This window comes from Oenanthe melanoleuca, chromosome 8 (assembly GCF_029582105.1).
Source record: "Oenanthe melanoleuca isolate GR-GAL-2019-014 chromosome 8, OMel1.0, whole genome shotgun sequence".
Classification (NCBI taxonomy): domain Eukaryota; kingdom Metazoa; phylum Chordata; class Aves; order Passeriformes; family Muscicapidae; genus Oenanthe; species Oenanthe melanoleuca.
The window spans coordinates 22,064,686-22,089,042 of record NC_079342.1 but is presented as its reverse complement, the minus strand read 5'-3'; the positions used below and the strand labels follow the sequence as shown (position 1 = coordinate 22,089,042).

Sequence of the window (24,357 nt, the reverse complement as noted above, 5' to 3'; positions counted from 1 at the left end):
TAGCTCAGTGAAGGCAGTGAGGTGCACAGGCTCTGGCAAAAACTGAGCTTAAGCAACTTCTTCAAAACCATTGGTGTGAAGGCTTAAAAAAAAATAAAATGGGAGTTTTGAATATGAGTAGCCTTTAGGCACAGATCATCTCTCCCATATGTGCTCTCAGATTTTGCCTCTTGCTGTTCTACTGCCTGCTGTAGCTGGATTTTACTGTCCTGAAATTTAAAGGTCACTGTTGTTGCTTCCAGCTGCTGTTGGACTGGGAGCATGGATTTTTGGGTTGTTGTGAAGTCAGCCCATCATTGCAGAATGACTGTGTCTCAGTACCAGACATGGTCCATTGCTTAGTGTGTCTTGAGCTATTCCTTGTTGTGTTTTGAGAGCTGGAAATCTTGATTGAGAAGGTTTAAAGAGTAGCAGAAGTGTCTATCAGGATTATGGAGAAAATAAAGACTTGTCATTGTTCTTCTTTTTCCTTCCTTTCATTGTTACACTGTGTGGGTGGTAAACATTATACCTTGTTTTACTTGAATTGCAGAATTGTCCTTTGAAATGGTACTTGGAGTGCAAACCAGAAGAGGTAACAGATCTAAACTGCTGGTGGCCTCAGATCCATGGTGGCCTGAATTCTGAGCACAGTTTGAGTCCTAATGCACACGATTTCTGTTTATTTAACAGTGGCCTTTGCATTGTGCTTGTACATAACAACTCCTATCCACCCCTCTGAGTTGTGCTTTACAGTTTCTTTCCACAGAGTACTTAGCAAGGAATTTCCATGTGTTTCTGTTTTCTTTAAGATATTGGAGCCCATGATATTCTCAGCATATGGTATGAAATATTTATTATTGTTTTTAAAGGTTGATTTTAGGAGACAGTCTGTGATGTGACTGCATTTAGTAACATAAATGAAAGTCCTTTTCCTTTTGCATATATTTAAGAAGCTATGAGGAATTAGTCATGGTGAGTTCTAAATACCAGGGAGACGGCCACTGTGAAAATATTTCAAAGGGAAGTAGCTTGAAGCTATAGAACTATGTTTAGAAAAGGCCAGTTTAAACTAAACAAAAATGTAATCCCTGTTATACATAATAAATGAAGAAGAAATCTCTAAAATTGTGTAAAAGAATTAAAAGAAAAACATCTCTGGGGTTCAGGTTCCTGCAAAAAGTGTGTTCAATGATACTGCAAAATCAGATATGAACTTCAGAACTGTGGGGTCAGTTCTTAACTATACATAGCCTAACAACAATTTTATATATTTTCTTCTTCACTTGGATTTTTTTCATTCATCTCCTATGGTTTTGGTTTGGAAAAAACAATGTTGTTTTCCAGAGTGTAAAGCAGCTGCCACTGGAAGCTGTCATGTAGCATATGTTCCAGGAGGAGTGAATGTGTCCCTATCTGCTCATCAAATATTTTGAGAACAAGGGCTGATGTTTCTGGCTTTCAAGACACGTTTTCTCTCCTCCTGAGCCAAATGAAAAATTTTTATAGTTCAAACTCATACTTGTGCTGACTTACTTCTTCTGTGCTGTAATTACTTAAGCACTTTCCCAAACTCTACAGATCTTGAGACATCAAAACTGGCTGAGTGGAGAGGTTTGAGAGGGGAAGGAGGAACAGTAGCCTTGAGAGTGATGGTTCAGTGCATGGTTAAGGCAGCCAAGATGACACATGCCAGTGCACACAACAATGGGTGCAGAAATCGGTCTTTAAAAACACAATTACTACATGTGGAGCTCCAGCACATTATGTAGAGTGCAATGGTTGTCAGCTAAAACCAAAGAACTGGATGTACACAGCAGAGAGACCGGGCTGACCAAGTCATGTTGTTCTGTTGATTGAAATCAGCAAGAGCACCACATGTTCTCTTCTGTAACAAGCTCACAGAATCTGTGTTTGCTCTTCTGTATAACCTGGGATATTCAGACTGGTGCATGCTGGAATCTGGATGCTGGGGTGACTTGTAGATAGGTTTAGTATTTTGTGTGGCCCCACAGTGTTACCTGTATTGAGAATGAAATCAAGTAATACATTTGAACATTGTTACGAGCACACTTCTCCAGGCATAGTCAATCAGGAGATCAGGGCTTTTTCAAACATGAGAAAAGAAGTATTTTATTTTGATGATTTCACATGGCTACTCTTGTTTTGGATTGTGGTTTTTGTTGGTTTTGATTTTTCTAACCTAACAGAATGAAGCACTCTTTAGGTATCCAGACATTTTTCATCCTTCAGTTGCTTTTTAAGGGCGATGCAAGAGAATATTTCCTTCACATTCTGAAGGTTATATTGGTTCAGCTCAGCCTTTGTATCAATTCCAGCTGGGGATCATGAGAAATGTGTGTTGCTCCGGGACTGAACTGTAATTGTGACACGGATCAAAATCTCTGCCAGGCTGTTCTTTCCCTCTCCTAAAGCAGATTAGCAGCCTGGCATCTGTTTTCTTTGGGGAAGATGGCAGAGATGCCCTGAGAGCAGAGGAGCTGCCTCCCAGCTGCCCTTTGTGCCTTCAGTGGAAGCGCCTGTGCTTGCCAGTCACACCATGTCCCTGATGCTGGCAGGCAGGGCTGGTGGCTTCTGGCTGCTCGTGGCTTTGGTGAGGAGCAGGGCTGGGCTCGTGCTTTGGGTCTTGAGGCAAAGCCCTTCAATCTGCCAGACTCTTTTCCCTTGAGCTGCATGTGTCATCACTCCTGCAGTTGCCAGGTGGGAAAGACCTACTTGAGGACAGCTCTGTCTCATTGTCAGAGAAGGTTTTGGAAAGGTTGGGCATTCTGAGTGCAGTTATTTAAAGTTCTGACATCAGAGTCCCTCAAGTGTTTGGTGGCTGTATAGGAAATTATAGCTGACCTGTATAGGAAATGAGGTGTATTTTCAACTTGGATGTCATAAAAATTACTTTATTTAGACCAAGTACAATCTTACCTATTGTACAGGTGACAGAACTTGGTCTGAGAGATTTATTCTGCTTCTTTTAGTTATAGTAGGTTGTAAAGAAAGTCTTCCTGCTGAAAGCATTAAAAAATCACATACCAGCCCTTAAGAACCACATGATGCTGTATTTTTGTGAGCTTTTCTCCTGCTTGCTCTATGCTTGGGATTCCTGCAAAGTAACTTCAATCACTGAGTTAGAAAATACTTCAGGAGCACCAGAACTTGTGAATTTGATTTCCCTTCCATCCCTGACTCCCATTCATTTATGTCCTGGGCTTGACTGACTCTTCGGTGCATAGGAGAGTAAGAATTCCAATTAAAAGTTTCCCCAGTTTCTTCTTGCATGGATTGTCAGTACAGGCTGGGCTTTTGATGCAGCCTTTTCTTCTGTCAGAGCATTCTGCCCTGCCATGTATTTTCACTGAAGATATAAAAATTCCCCCCCAGAGATCATATCTTTTTGTTATTTATTCAATTTGACCACCACATTTGGTTATGAGGTCAGAGAAGCACATTACTGGGGGAGAGGCATTAATTGTTTCTGTAGGAAATTAGTGTAAGAATCCATAATATTGACAGTTGAAATTATTACAGTCTAGGTACAAGGGGGAGTTAGGTAATGCATTCATTGAATAAGGAAAGCCAGAAGCAAGCATGAGAATTTTGTGGCCAGGTGTAGGAAGGATTGTAAGGAATCCTTTAGCTGTATGAAAACCTAATCCATACATTGTGATACTGGTCAATGAGACTGGAAGTATAGGCTGCAGTGGCAGAAACTGAGTAAATACTGAAAGTATTTCTAATTTCTGTTCAGAAGGAAGAGGAAGAAATTGCATTTGCACATTTAATGTCATGCCTGCTACTCAACAGCAGCTATTAAAAGTTTGGCTTTTAAAGCAGAAGCACTGACAAACTCTCATTGAGGGACGCAGCCAGCCAGTTTTCTGATCTGTATTTCTATTTTTTTAGAACTTGCATTACCATTTGTGCAGATGCTGAAAGACTGGTGGAAGTTTCAGTATGTTAGTAAAAGCTGTATTTTTAGGGTGGTTTAAAAGGTTAAACAGAGCATAGTACAGAACCTGCTGTAGAAGCTCTGCAGCCCAAACCTGACTGCTAAAACAATAACAAGTTGACTCCAAAGCTGTGTGCTGAACTGGCTGTTGTTAGTTTTGGACAAAACCACAGAGAGCCTGATAATGGAACATAATACATCAAGATTAAAAAAAAAAATCTGTGTCAACATGTTAGGGAAAACAAGAGTTGTGTCACTTCTCAGTGGTTCTTGATTGAATCATGACCTTGTTAATAAGATACTTGAATGTTAATAAGCTACTGTGTGTATTTTGTGATATGTGATTTGACTTAAACAGAAAGCTTGGAAAAATGTAGTTTACAACATAATTAGAGGTTGTGCTAAGCAAGTTGAAGAGCAGGTGGTTGAGAGGTGGTAAAAGACATGGGCAGCTGCTATAAAGTGGAAAGGTTATTAGACAGGGGGCTGTGAACAACCTTACAAGGCCCACATGTTTAGAGTTGAAAAATAAACCTTATTAGAAGGGTATTTGGTATTTGATTAATTGAAGAGAGGGTAGAGAGTTGCCTTTATCAATTTACACCTGTCTCTTTGGTTTCATTCTTTAGCCTGATTCAGGAAACTAGATAAGAGAAACACAGATAAGATACAGCTCTTAACAGTAGTGGCAAGTAAAGTGGACTCACTTGTACGGAAATCCTTACTGACTGAAGTCTGCAAATCAAAATAGGTACCTGTCTTAAAGATATGCTGTTGTTTAAACGAGGTGTTGATGTAGAAAGTCAGCCTTTGCTGTGCAAGCATTTAATGGTCCTGAGGCTTTTAAACATGGGAAGCTCTTTCTCTCAGCTGCTGCACACAGACAGCAGTGATGCTCACAGTTTATAGGGGAAGGCATTTGGCCCAGCTGCTGCAAGGCATGGCAGGCTCTGACACTGGAAGAAACTCCACCTCAGAATCATGGAACGCTCCATCAAAATTACTAGGAAGGAATTTTCAGGGCAAAAATTGTTTTGTTTAATTAAGGGAATTGCAAAGGTGGGGGAGAACCACTCTCCTTTTTCTCCCCAACTATTGGCTGTTATTTGAAGGTCACGGAATCACAGATTTGTCAGGGTTGGAGATCATCCAGTGCAATGCCCCTGCTGAGGCAGGGTCACCTGGAGCAGTGACACAGGAACATGTCCAAGTGGGTTTGGAACGTTTCCAGAGAGGGACACTCCACAACCTCCCTGGGCAGCTGCCACTGCTCTGCCACTCTCAGCATAAAGAACTTCTGGAAAATGTCTCCAGAGAAAGTCACAGGGATCAATAAACTTTTTTTTCCTGTTCTGTGATCCTTGGAGATGTGTTTTTCTCAACACATGAAAACCAGGAGAAATCTCTGAGAGGTGCCAGGTCACATGGATGGCAAACATAATTGGGGAGATTTTGCACATTGTAGTAGCTCAGCACCTAATTGTGATTGATGGCACAGTTTTCATGGAGTTAATGAGTAGAATGTTAAGGAGTAAAAGTTACCCAATATACATCTATGTAGACTAGATTATATATACTATCCATGTCTAATATATGTGCTTCTTTTCATCTCTGATGTGCACAGAATACTCCCAGAGATAACGAGCCCTGTGTTTCAGGTGGAGGAAGCTGTTTTGGCATGTTTTGCTGCTGAGCCCCGTTTGAAGTCGTTTGCAGCCTTTCAGGATTGGGAAGTGACAGTCGCTGTTCCAGCAGCCTCTGTTGTCTGAACAGGCTCTGGCTCCTTCCCTTCTGATCAAAAGCACTTGGTGAAAGGTGCAGCTTGGATCCTTTAAAGCATCTCATTATGGGTTATATTTAGAAGTGTGAAGAATATATTATTAATTACAAGGGTGCTCCAAAGCAAAGAAGCTGTTTTATCCATGCCCTTGATGAACAGAAAAGTTCCTGTGCTGAAGGAAGGTTATGCAATTAACAGTATATTCATTAGGAGTTCATCAGATAGCAAACTATGCTTATCTTCAGGATGGTACTGGAATATCTGACAATTTCCTAGTTATTGCCTAAGTGGTAAGGAAGAGTGAGACAGGAACTGCCAGTTCCTGATATATAAATTTTTATAAATTTCCTGATTATATAAATTTTACTGGCAATAAAATTTATATAATACAATTTACATATGTTATATACTAGTTTTTTAAATATATATATATATATATATATATAAAATATTTTACATCTTAATTTACAGGCCAAGTACTCTTTTGCTGCCTTCCTGGAAAGAACTGGAGGTAGAAGTTGGCCCCATATATTTCTTGGTTGCTAAATGAGCACAGTGTATGGACACTGTGAGGATAATTACAGGTTTTTGCTCTCTTTTGTTTCCACAAAACCCCTCTCACCAGGATAGCTGTCCACTGGGTTCATCCAGTATCATTCTGGATGTTTGCTCTGACCTGCTCAGTACTCTCAAATCCAGTCTGTGTACTAGGCCTGTGAAAGAGAGTCACCTTTGCAGAAGCATTTCTCCAACTTAAGGCATTTTTGTCATTATTTTCAGTACTTATAAAATACAATAATTTTTCTGTCTTCAAATTCAGACTGGTATCTGGTAATTGATTTTTGCTAATTGTGTGATATAGTCAGGTGAATTTTTTTAAAACTGTGCTTCAAAACCTAATTTTGAGTTGAGCATTAGTTTGCTTCCAAAGAAGTGGAGAAGTCAAGTGCCTAAATATGTCAGAATATGTATGAAATAAGCTGCCATCTGGAATTTGTTTCTGGATTTACTGTAATAGAAATGGAACACTCTGGGATGCATATTTTGGGGCATTCTAGAAATTAATATATAGGAAGAAAAATAGATAAATCTGTCCTGATGCTGTGCTTAGCTGCTTGTATAAGCATCTGACAAGTGACCAAGGTGATAATGTCTGGTAGGCTTGGACTAAATGAGATACTGCCAGTGGAGAGAATGAATTATTTTTAGAAACTAATTTTTTAAACAGTTCAGGGTCACAGTGCCAACAATTTGAAGCCTAGAAAACTCTGTCACTTTTATCTATAAACCAAAGCCAGTCAAATAACATTTGATTCAATAAAAAGTAAATTTGTCCCTTATCTAAAAGTATCTGTGCAGAAATTGTTCCAAGATGCTTTCAAACTGCTGAGTTACAAATCCATACAGTGAGGGATGATTGATTTATTGTGTGCTGCAATCTGGAGTATTTTATCACTGAATCTTTAGTGAAGAAAGTTGATGTTGTTAAGGCTGCAATGTATTTAGACCCAAAGCATAGGAATAAAGCAGGAAGCATTATTGGATCAGTACAGATCAGTAGAATGTGGTTATTACCTGAGTTTCTGTGGAGACCAGCTCTTCCCATGGTCTCTGCCCAGGAGGAATGGGCTTTGTATCAAGGGTGGGCCCTGGTGTGCCTGAGGGATTATGAATTAGGTAATGGGAATGAGGCACTGGGCTGACACCTGACAGGTGATAGGAGATTTGTAATGAGTCCCCTTTGAGGGGAAGGCTGAGGCTGTTCCCCACCTGTGCCACATCAGTCCCAGGGCTCTGCTCAGCATCTCAGCACATCCATTTGTCACCTCTGTGGCTATGTGAGAAAGTCTCACTTGTTTCCAAATCTGCCCACAAAGCTCTGGAATCGCTGATCTGGGCAGGGAACAGTTTTCCTTTCCCAAGTTGCATTCTCGGGTTAATTAGCTGATTTCCATTCACGCCCAGCTTGTGCCACCCTAACCTCCCGACTCATTTCTTCCTTGACCACCCCCCTTTCTTCCAGAGCATGGCTGTGGTTGAGCTCTGCTGATTCCCAACTACTTTGCTACCAGTCTGTGCTGGGTCAGCTGCTACCCTCGGGTGTTTTGTTTTCCTAAGGCTTGTCTGAATCAGAACTGCCTTAAAAGCATCACGCATCACTAATCAAGGGGGAACACAGTGGATCATGATAGATTTTTAAAGGTTGTTTGTAGCTAGACTTAGTTTTTCACAGTAGGCATCCCTGGAAAAAAGCAGAGGTAGAGGATCTCTTTTGAGAAATGGAGCTCAGCTCTCAACCATGTCAAAGATTGGAGCTCCATTTGTTTTTCTGGGCTATAGAAAAGGCAAAATCCTTTTATTTTTTCTTTTATTTTTTCTTTCTTTCCCCTTTTTTTCTTCTTTTTCTCTTTTCTCCCTTGACCTCCCCCAGTCCTGTTGATACAGAAGAGAAGAGAGGGCTGAGCTGCATTGTAACTGGCAATGTGTACATAGATTGACAGGGTAATTATTGATGTAGACAGTGGTGGGATGGGAGGTTTGACAGGACAATGTTGTACATCACTCTCTTTCAAACTAGCTCTAGAAACAATGGAGTTTAAAGAAGATGTTGTGTTCACGGTAGAAAAAAGCAGAGTATTTTTCCTGACCTTAAACAAAGTCATGCCATTGTTGGATTTATTTTTTTTTTTTCAAGCTTTGCTTTTGATTGAGCATGAAAAATGCCTCTCCCAAAAGGGAATATTTAATAGCTTTTCTATTAGAGAACTATCTGTAAAGAAAATTTTGAGTCCTGGGTTTTGCTGGCAGGCCTGGGTGTTTGCTAAGTACCAAAGTCAGCTGTCAGTTTATTATGAAACTGTTGGAGATCAGCAGTGCACATTGCTGCTTTACTTCTGCCAGAAACAGGTTCTTTTCAGCTGTTCTGGTCTCTTACTTTGATGTCTAAGATTTTCCCTGTGGTTTTTATTAGTATCTTCTTGCCTCTGTGCCAAGCTAAAGGCATGACCAGCTGATCCTTGAGGTGAGAGAAAACCACCAGTGAAGAGAAAATAAAACTTTAAGTAGTACAGAGTGATCTGAAGAAATCGGTTGTGGAAACTCAGATTTTCAGTAACCAGAATAATATCTTAGAGACAAGCTCCTCTTGAAGGCAAGTTCTGCTCTGGGTTAGAGGAGGAGCAGAGAGAAAGGCAAGAAGGTCTGGTGGTTTCACAGGGAGGGACCATGTTAGGGTTTTAAACAGCTCTCCATTTAAGTCCGGGGTAAATTGTGGATTTTCCTTTTCCATCAAGAAGACTTGAAAAGGGACAAAGTTGATAGAAATAGGGGGGAAAGTAGGCAGATGGCCTCAGACTTTAGTTCATCAAAATCCCCTTTTTGTTCCTCTAAACAATGAGGGCTGTGCTTGGCTGTCATTAAGCAGGGCTGTCACTACAGGGCTGTATTCATTTCTACTCTGGATTAATCTCAGTAAATGTTTCTCGTGACCATATGGCTGTGATGCCAGACAAGATGAGAACCTGGCATTGTGGGGTGGCACGTGGCTCCTGGGCTCTCCCATGGCTGCACACTGCAATAATGCTTTGCTCACATGGAGCTGGACTCCACCAGCCTCATTCTGTGGTTCACATTTCTGCCTTGCCCCGTGGAGTGGAGCTCAGCTCTGCAGCAGGTCACACCACCTGGTCATGGTTGTTGGGTATGTTGGTGGTGTCCAGAATGCAGAAAATGGTAGCAAGGAATGGAGTTGGAATCCCAGGGCTATCCTATGTCTCATTTGAGTTTATTAAAGGATTTGTGCATTCCTGACCAAAGCAGTGCCTTGAGGCATTTAACATCAGAGCCATCAGGGCACTGCTGATCATACAGAGGGGGCTGGGTGGGGCAGAAGGGCCAAGGCAAGCCAAGGACTGCCCTTGAGGGATTGCTGACAATATCTGTGGAACTGTTCAGTTTCCCTGCAAAGGCAGCTTTTGTCTTAAGGAGCTTGGGCATAAAAGCTGCTTTAGGGAATGAACTTTTGCAATGAATTCTCATGTGTGCAATGATAGGTAAGTAAATGTAGTTCGTTCAGGAGCAGAAAGCTCTCACCGTATCATGTGCATCTCTCTCATGCCTAATAACCTGTCATGGTCTCTTAGAAACTGGTTTCTCTGTATACAGACGTGACAGTGGGGGAACGTCACAGTGTATTCTACAGACACCAGTTAAAAAACCACTGTTGTTTTACAAGCACTAGATGGTTAAAAAATGGAATTTAATGAGGATTAGCAGCCTATATCCTCACTGCTATTCAACATCTGATCTTTGTGAATTCTGAAATTTCAGAAGTATGACGGTGAGGAGCAGTTTAAAGGCAATTAAAAAGCTTTCTGGTTCCTACTCAAAATATCACAATTTTCCTGCAGTTTGAGACCAAGGAGGATCATGTAATCATCCTATTTACCATTGACCTAGACTTGGATTTACCCTACACAAGCCAACTGACTTGAATTTAAGGACTTTATTTCTTAGCAGCGGGGCTGCTGGGTACATCAGGTATAGATGAACAGAAGTGCCATCGAAACAGTGTCTGGAGAAGCTCAGAGATTAATTAGGTGAGATGTGCTCAGATGATTGCAGCAAAAGAGCATTTGCTGTGTTTACAGGAATACAAAATCAGCTGAAGTCCTGCCAGTCAGACTGAGGGAAGGAAATGCTTTTTGTAGCCAAGTTTGATGGTAGTTTTGATTTTTGAAGTGGATGAGTAAGACATAGCAATCAGGAATGGAAGATAAAAGGGTGCGCTGGAAACCAAGAGTAGCAGTCCTTTCTATGCAGCTTGCTCTCCTGGGCTGTGACAGTATTTAGGATTCCAGATATGCCAGGGTAGGTCTGAACCTGGGATTCCTCCTGACCTGTGCAGGTGGCTCACGTTGTGAGACATGGAGCTTAGCTAAAACCTGATGCCATTTGTCTTTGCAGCCTGCTAGAGAGATCTCTCACCTTCTTGCACTGTGCTCAAACACAGTTTATGTGTTTATTTATTCATTATATTATTACCTGTTAAAACTGTTGGCACGATACCAGAGAATCATTTTCTTTCTTGAGATTGTTTGTAGTGTCTGTGCATTTGGAACACACTTCTATAAAAGTTACCTCACTGTTACTCTGACAGTGAGTCTCTATTTCAGTAATTAGGGTTAATCTTGGGATTTTCAGTTCCTGATTATTTCACTCTGATGTCAGGTGGTAATCACCATTTTTGTGCTAATCTGCACAAAAGCAAGGTACCTGCTACCTATCTCTTTTAGACAAGCTGAACCTTTTGTATACTAAGCTTATTTTTTCCCTCCAGTTTCAAGGTAGAAGAGTTGGAGACTCATCAAAAACTCCTAATACATGGTGTTGTAATGGAGACCTTCTTACAAGCATACAAGAATGGAGTTAATAAGGGCTATACTATGCAGTGCAATGGAGGGAAATCTGTGCAAATCCTCTTCTGTCCCTCTGGGAACTTCTGAACATAAGTCATCATCAAACAAATCACACCTCTGAATCTAACTGTTTATCAGGTGTATCAATTGTTAATACTGTTCCTGACATTTTGTAGTATGGTTCTTTAGTCACCTTTCCTAATTTGTCTTTTGAGTTGCTTAATTTATGTTGTAAGTTTAAAGGCAGTGCCCATAGGTTAATTATCCTTTTGTGCAGGAAGAATAGATTTTTCACTATTTCTTTGCCCTTGCATGCTGCCACAAAGCTTATGGCCCATCAGCCTGTACTGACACTCTCACAAATGTAGAGTCAGGTAGCATCAGCTGAAGCTCCCAGGCCCTGGGAAATGGTGTTTGACCAGAACAGAGATTCCTGTGGGAGCAGATGAATGGGGTGTCTGCTTCTGTCAACAAAGGCGTCACTGGTGGTGGGTTGGTCTCATTCCAAGTCTCACTGCTGTAATCTTAACTCATTTAAGCCACTAATCATGACATTTGTTTTGGCCTGGGCTGCTTTCAACTGAAATTGTAGAGTTGCCTGTATTTTCTCAGAGATCACAAGTGTATGTGTAATACAGATATGGTGAGCAACCCAAGTACTGCTGCTGGATGAGTTGCATTGACTTTTGTAGAAATTACAGGTTCATGTAAGTCTTGCTATCCCAGCAGGCTGATGCTTGTCTGTGTTGCTTTGCATGACAGAAGGGGAGTTCAGTGCAGCTCCTAACCTCAGTGGGAACAAATTCTCTGATTAGCATTTCCCAGAGTGTGTTTTGTCTCTGTGTGTTGCTGGTGCACAGATCCAAACTCAAGCACCCAGCAAAAGGTGAGGGTTCAGGGGAGTCCCTGTGTGCTCACGGTGCTCTGTGCACCAGGGCCAAAGAAACTCCCAGGACATGGCAGACATACACCATGGATGTTGCTGTCCCCACACAAACACTTCTGATGGTAATGTGTCACAAGGAAGGTGCCAGGGAGATCAAGTACAGCAAGTATGATACAACACACCTTATAAAATCCCACCCAGAATCTGATGTGTCTTAAACGGTTGAGTAAAGTAAACTAAAACAACAGTGACCTGTCTGGAGCTGCAGAGTGAAGTGGTGGTGGATGGGGTAGAGGCCAGTGTCCCTCACCCACCCACAGCTGGGAGAAGGGGCAAGGGGAGGAAAGTACCAGTCAGACACACCTTCAGCTGTGACAATATTTTAAGTCAGAAGATGGATTTTAAACTGTGTTTCCTATGCACCTTAAATACTTCAATGGGAACTTTGAGTTGTAAGTCAGTAGTGAATGTAGACTGGGATATATATTCATATACACACACATATATAAAGAGCTATATATGCAAACGTGTGACTGAGATTTTTTTCTGAATCACAAATCTTCAGTGATTGAGAACTCTGAGTTCTGAATTTCCCTAAGCAATCTCTGCCTGTCAGCTCCCCTCCTCTCTAAAGAACAGAAATCTTGTTCATTTACCAGTTTAGTTTGTTTTGTCTGGAAACAAACTGGATTCTAGTCCTGTACTTGGGCAGGTATGAACACTTACTTTGTTCTTGGTACATCTCTGAGGTAGTTCTGCCAGCTGTGACAAAAGAAGATTTAAGGGCAGTGCTTGAGGAAGGGAGATCCTTGTTAAAAAACATTCCTTAAAAAAAAGCTGACAACTAAACCATTGCTGGAGGAAAGAGGGAGGTAGGAATTTTTAGTTCTGTAATAAAAGTAGTGGAAATATTTGTGGGAACAGTTCATTGGCATGGCAGAAAATAATTAAACCATTTTAGCATTGAGTTTTCTCTGTTGTAGAAAAAAGTTCTGGGTTGGAGCTTCTGAAGAACCTGGGAAAACCACAAGGGGCAGTCTGGAGAGGATGGGGAGTTATTTCAGCAGAGATAGAGGAGCTGTTCAGACCTGTAAGATGATGTATTTCCACAAAGGGCATGCTTTTCAGTCTGCTGATGAAAAGTCTTGTGGGTTTCCCACCAGTAGAAGCTGCTTAATTGCATTTTGTGCATGCTCTTAGAGTACCTGTTTGGTGAGAACCTGACAAATGGTCTTCTGAAAGTAAATCAGTTTTGTTTTCTTGGGCTTTCTTGAATATCCATGATGTCCGGGGCCTGAAAAGCACAGCAGTGGCACAAGAGGAAGCGAACAGTGGGGCGCCAGTTAGGCTCTATGGTTCTCTGAAAGACTTTGTAGCCTCCTATAAAGAGCAAGAAGAATGTGCCATTGGCGGTAGTGAGTAAATGGAACCTTCTTGTCTTCTTTGCTCTTGTCTCCTTATAAATAAACCATTGTTGTCCATCCTTGGCATTTGCAGTTCATTGTGATAAATTGGTCTTGATGTGTCTGACATTTCAACCAAGTTGTTTAATGGTGCTTTTCTGAAAAGGCAGATCTTGCTCTAACTCGTGTTGGTCCAGAATGCTTCCAGGGTTAGAGCACTCACCATCACACACACTAACCCTTTCCTTTCTGGCTGCACAGAGGGAAGGAGGAAGTGAAACATTTTGGTCACGTCAGCCCAAGAGGCCTGGGTTTGTGTAAGCTGTGCACAGAAACAGGAATGTTAAGTCTGGACTGCAGTTGCTGATAGCCTCTGTAATAGTGTGGACAGAATCATGGACTCCACTTGCATATGCAGTCTCTTTGGGGAGAGGGGAGGAAAACACCCAACTTGCTGGAAATGCAGCTGTGTTTTCACCAAAGTTTTGCTTTGATTTTTGTGCAACATCCCCTCTCTGTTACCTGCCAGTGCTTACAAGTCATTGCAACGATTGCTTGTGTGCAGAAACCACTGGAACACAGAGATCTGATGAATTGTGACCAACAGCAGCTTCTATTGCTGCACCCCTAAAAGTTCAAGCTTTGATTTACATATTTTAAATGTCTGTAATTATTCTGTCAGTGAGATGATTAACACAGAGATTGCTTTCCATAAATAGGAGCCTTCTGTTCATACCTTTCCAAACCTTTCTGCTTCCCAAAGCTATTAAGCATCTGCCCACAGCAGCCAAGCAAAAGTAATGTCCATACGTTAAACAGTGACCAATAAGTAACCTTTTTGCTGGTTAATGATCCCACTGTGTGATGATACCATTTTATGAATGTATTTCACCTTCTTCAAAATTAGGTATGTGGAACATGTTCTCACCTGTCTTGACCCACTTGGCTGTCAATGGAGATTTACACTGAGGATGGAAGACCTGGTCCTACTTAACATAAAAACAAACATCAAAACAAACATCAAAACATCTTTTCCATCCCCATTGCCAGAGCAGGAAGAACTAGAACAGTTTTTGGGGATGTGGACCAATAACCTGATTAACAAATGTCTCCATGACATTTTTGGTGTCCCAGTTTTCCCAGTACGCCAGTCCAATCCAGACCTTACTGCAGCTGGGCAGTACAAAAGCTGCAGCTTAGAGGAACAGGGACACAGATACACTGATCCTGGTGGGGTCTTGTTGGGGAGCCTTCCCAATGTTTTTTTATTACTAATTTGCTGGAAAAATAATCCCAAAGCCTAAGCAAGGATCCTTTTTTTTCCTCCCCCCTGTAATCATGCAACATTCATAAATGTTATTTAGGTATGCAGTGAGCAAATTTCAACAGAAATGCTGTCATGCCTCAGGGATCTAAAACTTCATTACATCTGTTATTAACTGTCTGTCTGTGGCAGGACCTAATTTTTCTTGATGTATTGGTTGCCCACAGCTTCTCAAAAGTGCTTCTTATAACACTTCAAGGTGGTAAGACAGAGAATTCCAGGGATGAAATGGCACTGCTCTCCACGTGGCTGATGGATGCTTTGAGGCTGTAAGATGCCCTTTCACAGTCTCCTTGTGTATGTGCAAGGGGAGGTATAATTTTCATCCTCTTTTGCTCAGCATTTGAGAAGCTGATTGACTTTGTGTAAATACCTCTACCAGGGCAGGGTAGTGTGAAAGTTTTAATTTAGAATTTAGATTCCCCCTTGCTCAGTAGATCTGCAGCCATACACAGCATTACTGTCATTAATACTAATGGAAGAACTATTTTAATACACATCATTTTTTGAAGAGAGAAATTGGTCTGTTTAATAAGCAACTCCTGCCAAACTGGATGCTGATTCCAGAATGCTAAACAATTGTTTAAACTGTGGAACATTTTGCATTTCAGCAGCCTTGTCACAATAAATATAGGTCTGTTGCTCTTTACACTAGTATGAAGGGAAAAAAAATAGGAGTTTTAGCAATGCAAACTAGTTATTGAGAGAATGAGCTTCACAGCTGACTTGGTTCCAGATAAATCTGGCAGATTCTTTTTCATAGTTGTGTTCTTGCCTGTACTGGGGTTTTTGCTTCTGCAGGTCCTCCTGTGTCTCCATGTCTGACATCACAGTTGCCTTCAATTTACGCAGCTACAGCTCAATTTGTTAAATATCTGCAAGTTCCTGCTTGTCCTTGCTGCTTTTTCCTCTGCTTTGCTGACCACAGTCTGCCCAGATCATTGTGTTTAGAAATTGCTTGCCAAACATAGATGAACAGCCTTGTACTAAAATGAGGGAATTTGTTTTTCCTGGCTTAGCTGGAGGTGGTTCATGCAGAGCTGCTGTGCTGTGTGCAGGGGCAGTGAGTGAACAGCTCAGTGTGTTGGGCAGGGAGGCAGAACTGGGCAGTGTGGTTGCTGCTTTGAGCATCCCTCCCTGTAACCACCAGCCCCAAGTTCTCAGCTGGAATCCCTGTTGGTCTGTTGAGACAACTTTCTCAGTTCATTTTGGCTGAGTTGGGCTAGAAACTAAGAGTGAGAGGTGGTGTTTGTTTTATTTGCATGGTCCTGGAAGGGGTTGGCAGGGGCAGGCACAGGCTGGAGGGACAGGAAGGGTCTCATTCCCAGGGAGACCTGATTGAAGAGGCAGCAGGTTGACTTGGGATTTCATTCCAAGTCTCAGGACCAGCCATTCAAAGTAAAAGTAACTTTAACAGCATAAACAATGTTAGAAATGTTTAGAAATATGTTTAACTTCTCTTTATTTCTTTGGGTTTTTTTCTTCCAGCCAAACAAGTGTGTCCATCTGAAAAAATTAGCTGTGGAGATTTAAGCAACAAGTGCATCCCATCGTCCTGGAGATGTGATGGGCAGAAAGACTGTGAAAGTGGAATTGATGAGGCTGGTTGCACTCCTGGTGAGTTAATACAGATGCAACATCTCCATTTACGACTATAAAAGTCCTAAAGTGACTGTTATGAATTGCATGGAAATGTTGTTTCCTGCCAACAAACTTATTCACTCTGCTTTGCAGTGCTAAGTGGTGACTTTTAGAAACAGAGAGGAAAGGATTCTCCAGTTGGGCTGGCTGGAGAATGTGTGAACTCTATGAAAAATTCAGTATTATTATTAGGGTTAACACCCAGGTGATATGGAAAGGACTTAAGTAAAGTACAAACCTTCCTCTGTGGTAGCTCAGCAGGTTCCTACTGTGTCCTTGTCCCTGCAGAGTGGGCACAGACTCAGGCTGGCTTCTGCTGGGGTGGAAGGGATAGGCCTGGACATTGATAGCTTGTTGGTTTCACTGGACAGAGAGAGAATGATGTACTCTGTACCCATAACTGTTTTAAATTCAGTCCCTAAATGGCCATTGCCTTTTATCAGGCCTTTCTGTGCTGAATGAAAGAGCCCTTGAACAGTGTTTTCAGTCTGTGAAAACTCCTACATTGTGTGGTGAAACCATTTCTCAGGCTGCCTTTTTGGTAGACCAAATATATTAGTTTTTTATGCTTCTTGATGTCAAATATTCTCTTTTGAGTGAATGCTTGACTCATTCTTGTGGCTCCCTTTGGTATTCCAGTTGGTTTTCCAACTTTCTTTTTACACAGACCACCAGAATTTAGGGAATATCAGTCTTACCAGTCTGTGCAGAGGTAAAATCACGTTTCTAATTTCTAATACTGTTCTTATTAAATTCTATTTGTGCCAAGGATCCCAGGCTTTTAAGAAGCTCTCTACGTTCTGTGTATTCACCTACCCCTCAATATTTCTAGTGTTGCATGTGGTATCAGCAATGTTATTTTTACTTCCAGGTTACTGGTGAAAGGGTTGAATTGTTACATTCAAGCACAAGTTGAAGTTTTTTCCTTTGAAAACTGGATTTTGGGCTCTAATTACTGCCCAGTTAATAATCCACATTTCGTCTTTTCTTTGAAGCTGTATAACAAAATATATTTTACATGAATACTTTGTGGCTCTGAGTGGAGTGCTGTGGACAAATTTATTTCTTTGCAGTCAGTTTTATCAAACAAAATATTATCAAAGCAATTACTTTGTGAGCAACTTGTTCCACCATTTAGCTCTCTTTGTAAAAGTTTTTTTAGCCCTTTTTTTTCCTTTTATTGGTTTTCCATGTGAAACTCTTAAGTGTTTTCCCTTTAGCATGTACTTTTTTATTTCTTTGAATGGGAGGCTTGAATTAGAGACAAATTCAGAAGATAATTGTAACTGCTATTTTCCTGATATGAGTTAGTGAAATTAGAACAATTTTTACACTGCCTCCCCTGATGTAATGCTGCTGCTGCTCACACCAGTGGGAATAGTCTCACAGAGTCTTTTAGTTGTAATAAAAATCTGCTTGAAATTGCTTTGAACTTTTTTTTCAAAGCCATAGGTAACCCCAAAATGAATGTAAATATGTTCTGAATGCCACATAATTTCAGCATAATGATGCTATTAAAGGATTTGGAAATAGCTGAGTGTTTCTGTTCTGGATGTTTCAGCATCCCTACTCTTACTTAGCTTCCAGTTTTAGTGCATGTGCAGGTTCTTAAAAATGGAAATTTAATTCAAAAACAAATTACCACATTTTGGTGGTTGTTGGGTAACTGGTGAGAAATTAATTAGTAACTAATTTCTAATGAGTGAGCATTTTCCCCACACACTGGAAATCTCTGATGAGTCTGGCTCTGGGATGGGCCATTCTCTGGCACGAGGACCAGGGGAAATGGCATTGACAGGTGAACTTGGAGCATCCTGGGTGGGTGCAAACATCAAAAGCTTTCAGTCCTAAGATCTCAACTCCGTATCTTTCAGAGGTGAAAGCTTGCTCTGAGAGGGAAACAGGAGGCACTGCTGAAGGGCTGTAGTGGGAGCACTTTCAGGGAGGGTGCCTGTCAAATGAAGATCTTTTCCTCATGGATGAGAACAGTTGTGTGAGCTGTTTCACCAGGGAGCTTGTGGAGGATTGATAGCTATCCTCTCCTTTATCCAAATCTGATAAACCTCACTAAGCTTATCCACTGATACTCTGTTAACATTTCCATTTCTTCTCTGGTTGGAATCCTCCTTTCTCTGTTTCCCCTTATCTCAGCAGCACACAGTATCCTGACCGCTTCAGACCCCTTCTTCTCTTTGTTTTGTTAATTTAATCTCTGCATTCAGGTTTTTATTCTCATTTTGTAAGAAGCTTCAGCACTGCCTGTCACCCACAGCCCCTTGGAGCACAGCACCCTGTCACAGAGGCTGCACTTCTCACAGAGCTGACCAACTTGTCTATAAATAACACATCTTGCTGGATAAATGTTTGGAAGGGGATTTATTTGTGCTCAGAATAATTTCTGTGGTGAGAGCCTGCATGTGCAATAAACAAGTGGATGATGACTTGAAGATGGTGTGAGTGAGGGCATCCAGAAGAAAAATCCCTAAGCTCTTTCTAAATCCATATTAATAAAGCTATTACTGCAACCTCATGTGACACTTCAAAAATATTTTAACTGTGCGTACTCTTACTTTTTGATAGGAATAACTGGCTCTTGGATTTATAATTCTTCAAGAGGATTTAATATGGAGTTTAAGGAACCTTATTTATTCCTGCATTTCTGCATTGGTAATTTGTATTGATAACAAGATTGTGCTGGTATCCAGGAGCAAAGCTTCGTTGTGCTGAGGCTGTGCAAGAGCCTGTCCCTGTCAGAATGTTCATAGCCCAAGTTAAGGGAGGATCTCCTGCAGGAGAGGACAGTGATGACCATGGTATAGAATCATCCAAAACTGTAGGAACAGTGTAGGTGTATTATGGTTCTTCCTCCTCCAGCAGTTTTCTTTCCAGCTGCTGCTCTGAACCTTGTAATTCTTGCTGGGTTTTTCCTCTTAGAATGATATCATTGCTTTTTGAATCCATGTGAAATGTATCCAGTGCAGACACTGGCACAGGCTGCTAGGGGGAGAAAGCAGCTGTTCAGAGACAAAAGTAGAGAATCTGAGTGAGGAGACAAAATGGTGCCATTTTCACCCTGTGGAAGAACTTGTCAAGGAAGAATGGAAATTTCAAATTCTTTCACCTGCAATAGATAAAGCACCAGTGATCAGGGATCCAGATTTGTGTCTGCACAGGCTGTAGCTGCACCAGGGATTAATTGCAGGTATTAATCCTTGCACATAGGTAGTTAAGTGCCTGTCTGCCTAAATAATTTACTTCCAACAGACAGCCTTTAAGAACACTACTGACTTGCCATGCACAAACAATTTCTGAAAATGCAAATATCTGCTTTTTTAAAATAAGACTATATAAAAAGAAAAATCTTATTTTTCAGTTTTTAGAGCAGAAGTAATTTGAGTCTTCACAATACCGGGTGTGTTGCAGTCATAGGTCAGGGTTAGCAGTGTTGAATTTGCTGGCTTGGAGGAGCTGGCAGCCTCCTTATTTCCCTGGTGAAGGTTTTCTGCTCCCAGTGTACCCAACCTTTGTCACAATGGATTGGACAAGCTTAGGAATGTGTTTACTGAGAATAAAAGAGAAATTAAGTATGAGAGGCTGTAATTAAAGCAACACAACTCGGGGTCTGTGTGGACTTTGCTAACTACTGCAGAACTTGTTAAATCTGCTGAGAGAGACAGTAAGCAATGTTCTGTCAGCTGCTCAGGAAGGCAGAGAGCACTTGAGAGTGGCTTTAGAAGAGAAGAGCTGCCATCCTGTACCAGCTGAAATGGCACTGAACCCCATTACTGCACTCTTGTTCCTCCTAAGGGGACTCTGGGATGGGCTCTGGCCCAATCTCTTCTGGCTGTGTCACTGCTTCTCACCTAAACCACTGGTTGCACTCAATATGGAAACTGTGTCTTGCAGATGAGGAGTTAGAAGTGCACCATTTTCCCCTTTCCTAACAGTCAGATGCAGTGAAATGATGTATTCATTGATAGCAGATTATTTATCCATACCATGGTTTATTCTGCTAAACTATAGCACAGAGACATTGATCATGGGGAACTTTTGCAGGCAGTGGATGTATTCATACTGACCTTGTGCAGTTGGCTGAGGTGAGAGCCAGGAATTCCTGCAGGAATCTCATGCCAGTGACAGCCCCACTACCCAGAGCATCTTCTTCTGGACCCTAGTCTTCAGGCTTTTCATTGCTGACCACATATCTCAGAATTAGTTCTAGATTTTCAACCTTATGATGATATGCCAGATTAAAAATGAACTGGATAAAGGTTTTGTAAATTCGTAAGGGAAACCACAGTAAGCACAGGTGTGCTCACCTGTAACCATGTCCTTGCCATGGCAGCTCCCAGGCTTTCCCATGTATATAGATAATTTCCAGGATCCTCAGGTGCTGAACTTTCCACTTTTCCTGGCACAGCTCCAGGCTCATGTGTTACGCTCCATAAAAAGCAGCAGCCCCTCCAAGTGAGGGGTCCTTTTCTTGGAAGGTCCAACTGCAGAAAACTTTGAGTCAGCTCTTGCCAGTTGCCCTGGTTAACAGCCTTCAGGTCAGCTAAGAACCACTGGCTGAAGGAAGAAATTTAAAGCAGGCTAAAGCTGTTCATCCCTCCAGCAGATCCACCTGGTGATGAACCAATTGAAGGAGGGAAATTGCAAAGCTGATTTAAAGTCACCTTCCCCCACTTTGCTCCTGCACCTACACCTACACTCACATGAAGTGACCTTCCTATTGACAGTTAAATTGTTTTGTAAGTATAAAGAGCATCATGTTGTCTTGGCACTGTTTTCTTCTTTGTGCAGTAAAAGGTGCCTGTATTTTGCATGAGTCACACTTCCAGTGCTCCCTACTGGGATTTGACCATACTGATCCAGTCCATTCCAGATCTCCACTGATAGTATTGAGACCTTTTAACTTGGTGATAATGTAGCACTGATTTTATCTTTCATTGCAGCTTGATTAATGTGTGCTTTTGTCAAAGTTAGTTCTGTTCACTGCCTGTTAATTCATTAACATTCATTATGTGCTGTCCCTCAATCAGCTCACAGTGACATCAAACCCAAAGGATCAGATTTTGCCATGCATTCTTCCTGAGAAACCCACAATTTTAACAGGGTTAAAGCCCATAGCATCACAGTCATACCTGTAATAGAAATATTTATCCACTATCATTATTCACTTTTTTAATATGTGTTGAAAAGAAACATGTCTGGTCTGAAATTCCTGGCATTTTATAGAGAGTAACTGTAGCTTCAGTGCACTTGCCATGGTGGAAGAATTTACAGTTATTTCCAAGAAGGAAAAAAAAAGAATTGCTAGATTTAACAAATGCAAGTCCCTCATAAATAAGGTAGGACAGCAATGATATCCTCTGGGCTTTACATGATGTTTAATTACTGGACAGCTGGAGGGATTAATGCTTGTGCATTATGCCCTGGCCCTCAGAAATTAAACATGTACAGCTGCCACTTTATCACTGCTTAAAGTATTAGAGCTCCTTCAAAAGCAGTAGTAATTTGCAGAAAAATCCCCATTGTTATTTAGGAAAAATCTCAGCCCATAATCATATTTGTCCTGAGTTCCTTCAGAACAAAATGGCAAGAAAAAAAGAGATTGGGAGTTACTTTTAATTGCATGCTGACAGGAAAAGTGAAGGTAGTTGCATTTTTAATATATTGGATGCTTGTTGTAATTAAACATAATTAAACAGTGTGTGAACTTAGGTTAGAGGTAAGACAGTCATTGTGTAAATCCAGAATTAAACCCTAAAGCCACGGCCCAAGCTGTGCCAGGGCTCTACCTGCAGAGGCTGAGGGCAAAATGGCTTTACCTTCCCTGCTGCTGCCTCTTGAGCTTAGGTTTATAAAGGAACACATGGCACATCTGCAAATGCAGCTTCCAGCATAGAGTGGGGCTTTGGGGGTGGCCCTGTGCTGATCCTCCTCACAGAGAAATTGTCCCTATCAGTGTTCCATGAATAATTTATTCTCTAAAGCAGAGAGGATGAAAATACAATGTGAAAACAAGACAATGCAGCTGTGGTGCTGCTGCAGATACTCTGAAGGAGCACGAGAGAAAAAGGGGGGATGCAAAGAACAGCACAAGCCCACACCCCCACACAGCCATGTCCTTCACACACCCCAAAGGATCATTGGTCAGGGTTCTGGAAGAGGCTGTGAAAGAGCTGCTTTTATACAGAGATCTGTGGATAATTAAAAGTAAAGCTTTACAGTGATGGACTGCAGGATACCTGTGCACACCCACACAAGCTGCTCTTTCTGCACTTTAGCTGGAGACATTGGCTCTGCTTCTTCTCTCCAATCTCATATCATACTGGCAGAGGAGCAAGGTTTGGCCTGTAATTATGTTTATCTTCTGGGTAGTCTGTCTTTCAACAGTTAGACCTCCTAGAGTTGAAGAAGTCAAGGAATTACATCTCTTATTGCCAAATACAATTATATTTCATGTCCCTGAAGTGCTTTCTTCATAAGAATGCAGCTATAATTTTGAGTATGTTCATCCAAAAAGCAAGAATCTGTTTAGTTTTATTCAGGGAAATCTTCTGTAGCTGGCAATGCCAATGATGATGCTACAATGGCAGATATGTGGGTAGGAGTTGCATCCTGCAGTGGTCACCAGTACATATGTGTTACACTAATTAACAGTTCTGCTTCCTGAGCATATGATCTGAAGGCTAAATCAAAATCAGTAGCCTGAACTCAGCACAGTCCTACGCAGGAGGGGCCATGTCATGTTTGATGCAAGAGGAAAAAAAATAAGTTGGTTTATGAGTCATATTAACAGATAAAACTAATCTGAAAGTCATCGTAGTGGCTGAAATACTCTTTTCATAGAGAAGGATATAAGGGTTGGATTAACTTTGCTTTTACTTTGCAGAGAAATTTGTTCATTAGATAAAATGTAATGAGAAAGGTTTAGCTCACAATAAACACCACTTCATTATCCTTCTTTGTTTCAACAACTTTAAAATACTTGTTCATGTTGAACATGTGAGTCTTCATCTCAGCTCAAATCCAGGAAAGTGCTGCTTTCTGCTCCCAAGTCATAGAAACTGCAGGGCAAATCCTAATGCCATGGAAATCTCATTGCTGTTAATGTGAGCACAGTCATCACATGACCCTTACAGGTTTAATTGCAGTGAGTGTCACTCAGTGATTAAATTTTCCATTTGAGTAGAAAATCTATTACTGTTTTTTGAGAAATGATTGGCATTCTTTTCTGGAACTGTGGGTACATAGGTACTTTGTCTATATCACGTAATAGCTGTGTCCCCTAATTATCACATAACTGAAAACAGTCAGGGGCTGGTTGTTTCCTGAGCAGTCTGTCAGTCTCTCCCCGTCCCAAAATCACCACAGGGCTCCTGTGTTTATGGACTTAGTCATTATAGGGTGTACTTAGATTCATAACCTTGAATGCAGCTTCACCAAATTCTGCCAATTGCCTTGTTGCATCCTCAGTGCTTCTTTTCAAGGTGGTTCTCCTTTCAGTTCAGTTGTCTTGCAAACCATTTTATTTCTAAAGCATCTCTTAATTGTTATTGAACTTACATTCAAGCTCACTTTGGATCACTGTTCCTAGAGAAATGTGAGACATGGTTGGTAAACTGGAGAGAGTTGAGAAGGCAAAGCTCTCAGCCTTGCTTTGTTTTGCTTGTGCTCCAGAAGAGTTTAACAGTGCATGTTCCAAATGCAGTGAATGTTTAATAGTGAAGCAAACTGCAATAAGCAATACCTCCTCTTACAGACAGTTCCCATCAAGCAAAGTGAATTAGTAAATGGAAATTTTATGGGGCACTGACCTCACTACTTTCAATGTGAGCTCTGCTTTGATCCTTACTGTGCAGGTGAGTTCAAACCTGTGAGTCAGCAACCTCCAGGATTCCCTGCTTAGTTATGGCAGCAACTTCTAAAAGGCTTGTTTGATTCTGGGGAAATGGCT

At 41.3% G+C, this 24,357-nt stretch overlaps 1 protein-coding gene across 2 annotated transcripts in view; it reads left to right on the top strand.

Annotated features, from left to right (window-relative positions):
• LRP8 (LDL receptor related protein 8) overlaps positions 1 to 24,357 on the top strand; it is a 171,693-nt gene that overhangs the window by 115,880 nt on the left and 31,456 nt on the right. For both annotated transcript variants that reach the window (XM_056497979.1, XM_056497978.1), the window contains exon 4: positions 16,242 to 16,370. In XM_056497979.1, coding sequence (XP_056353954.1) covers positions 16,242 to 16,370 — 129 coding nt within the window. The remainder of the gene's footprint in view (positions 1 to 16,241; positions 16,371 to 24,357) is intronic.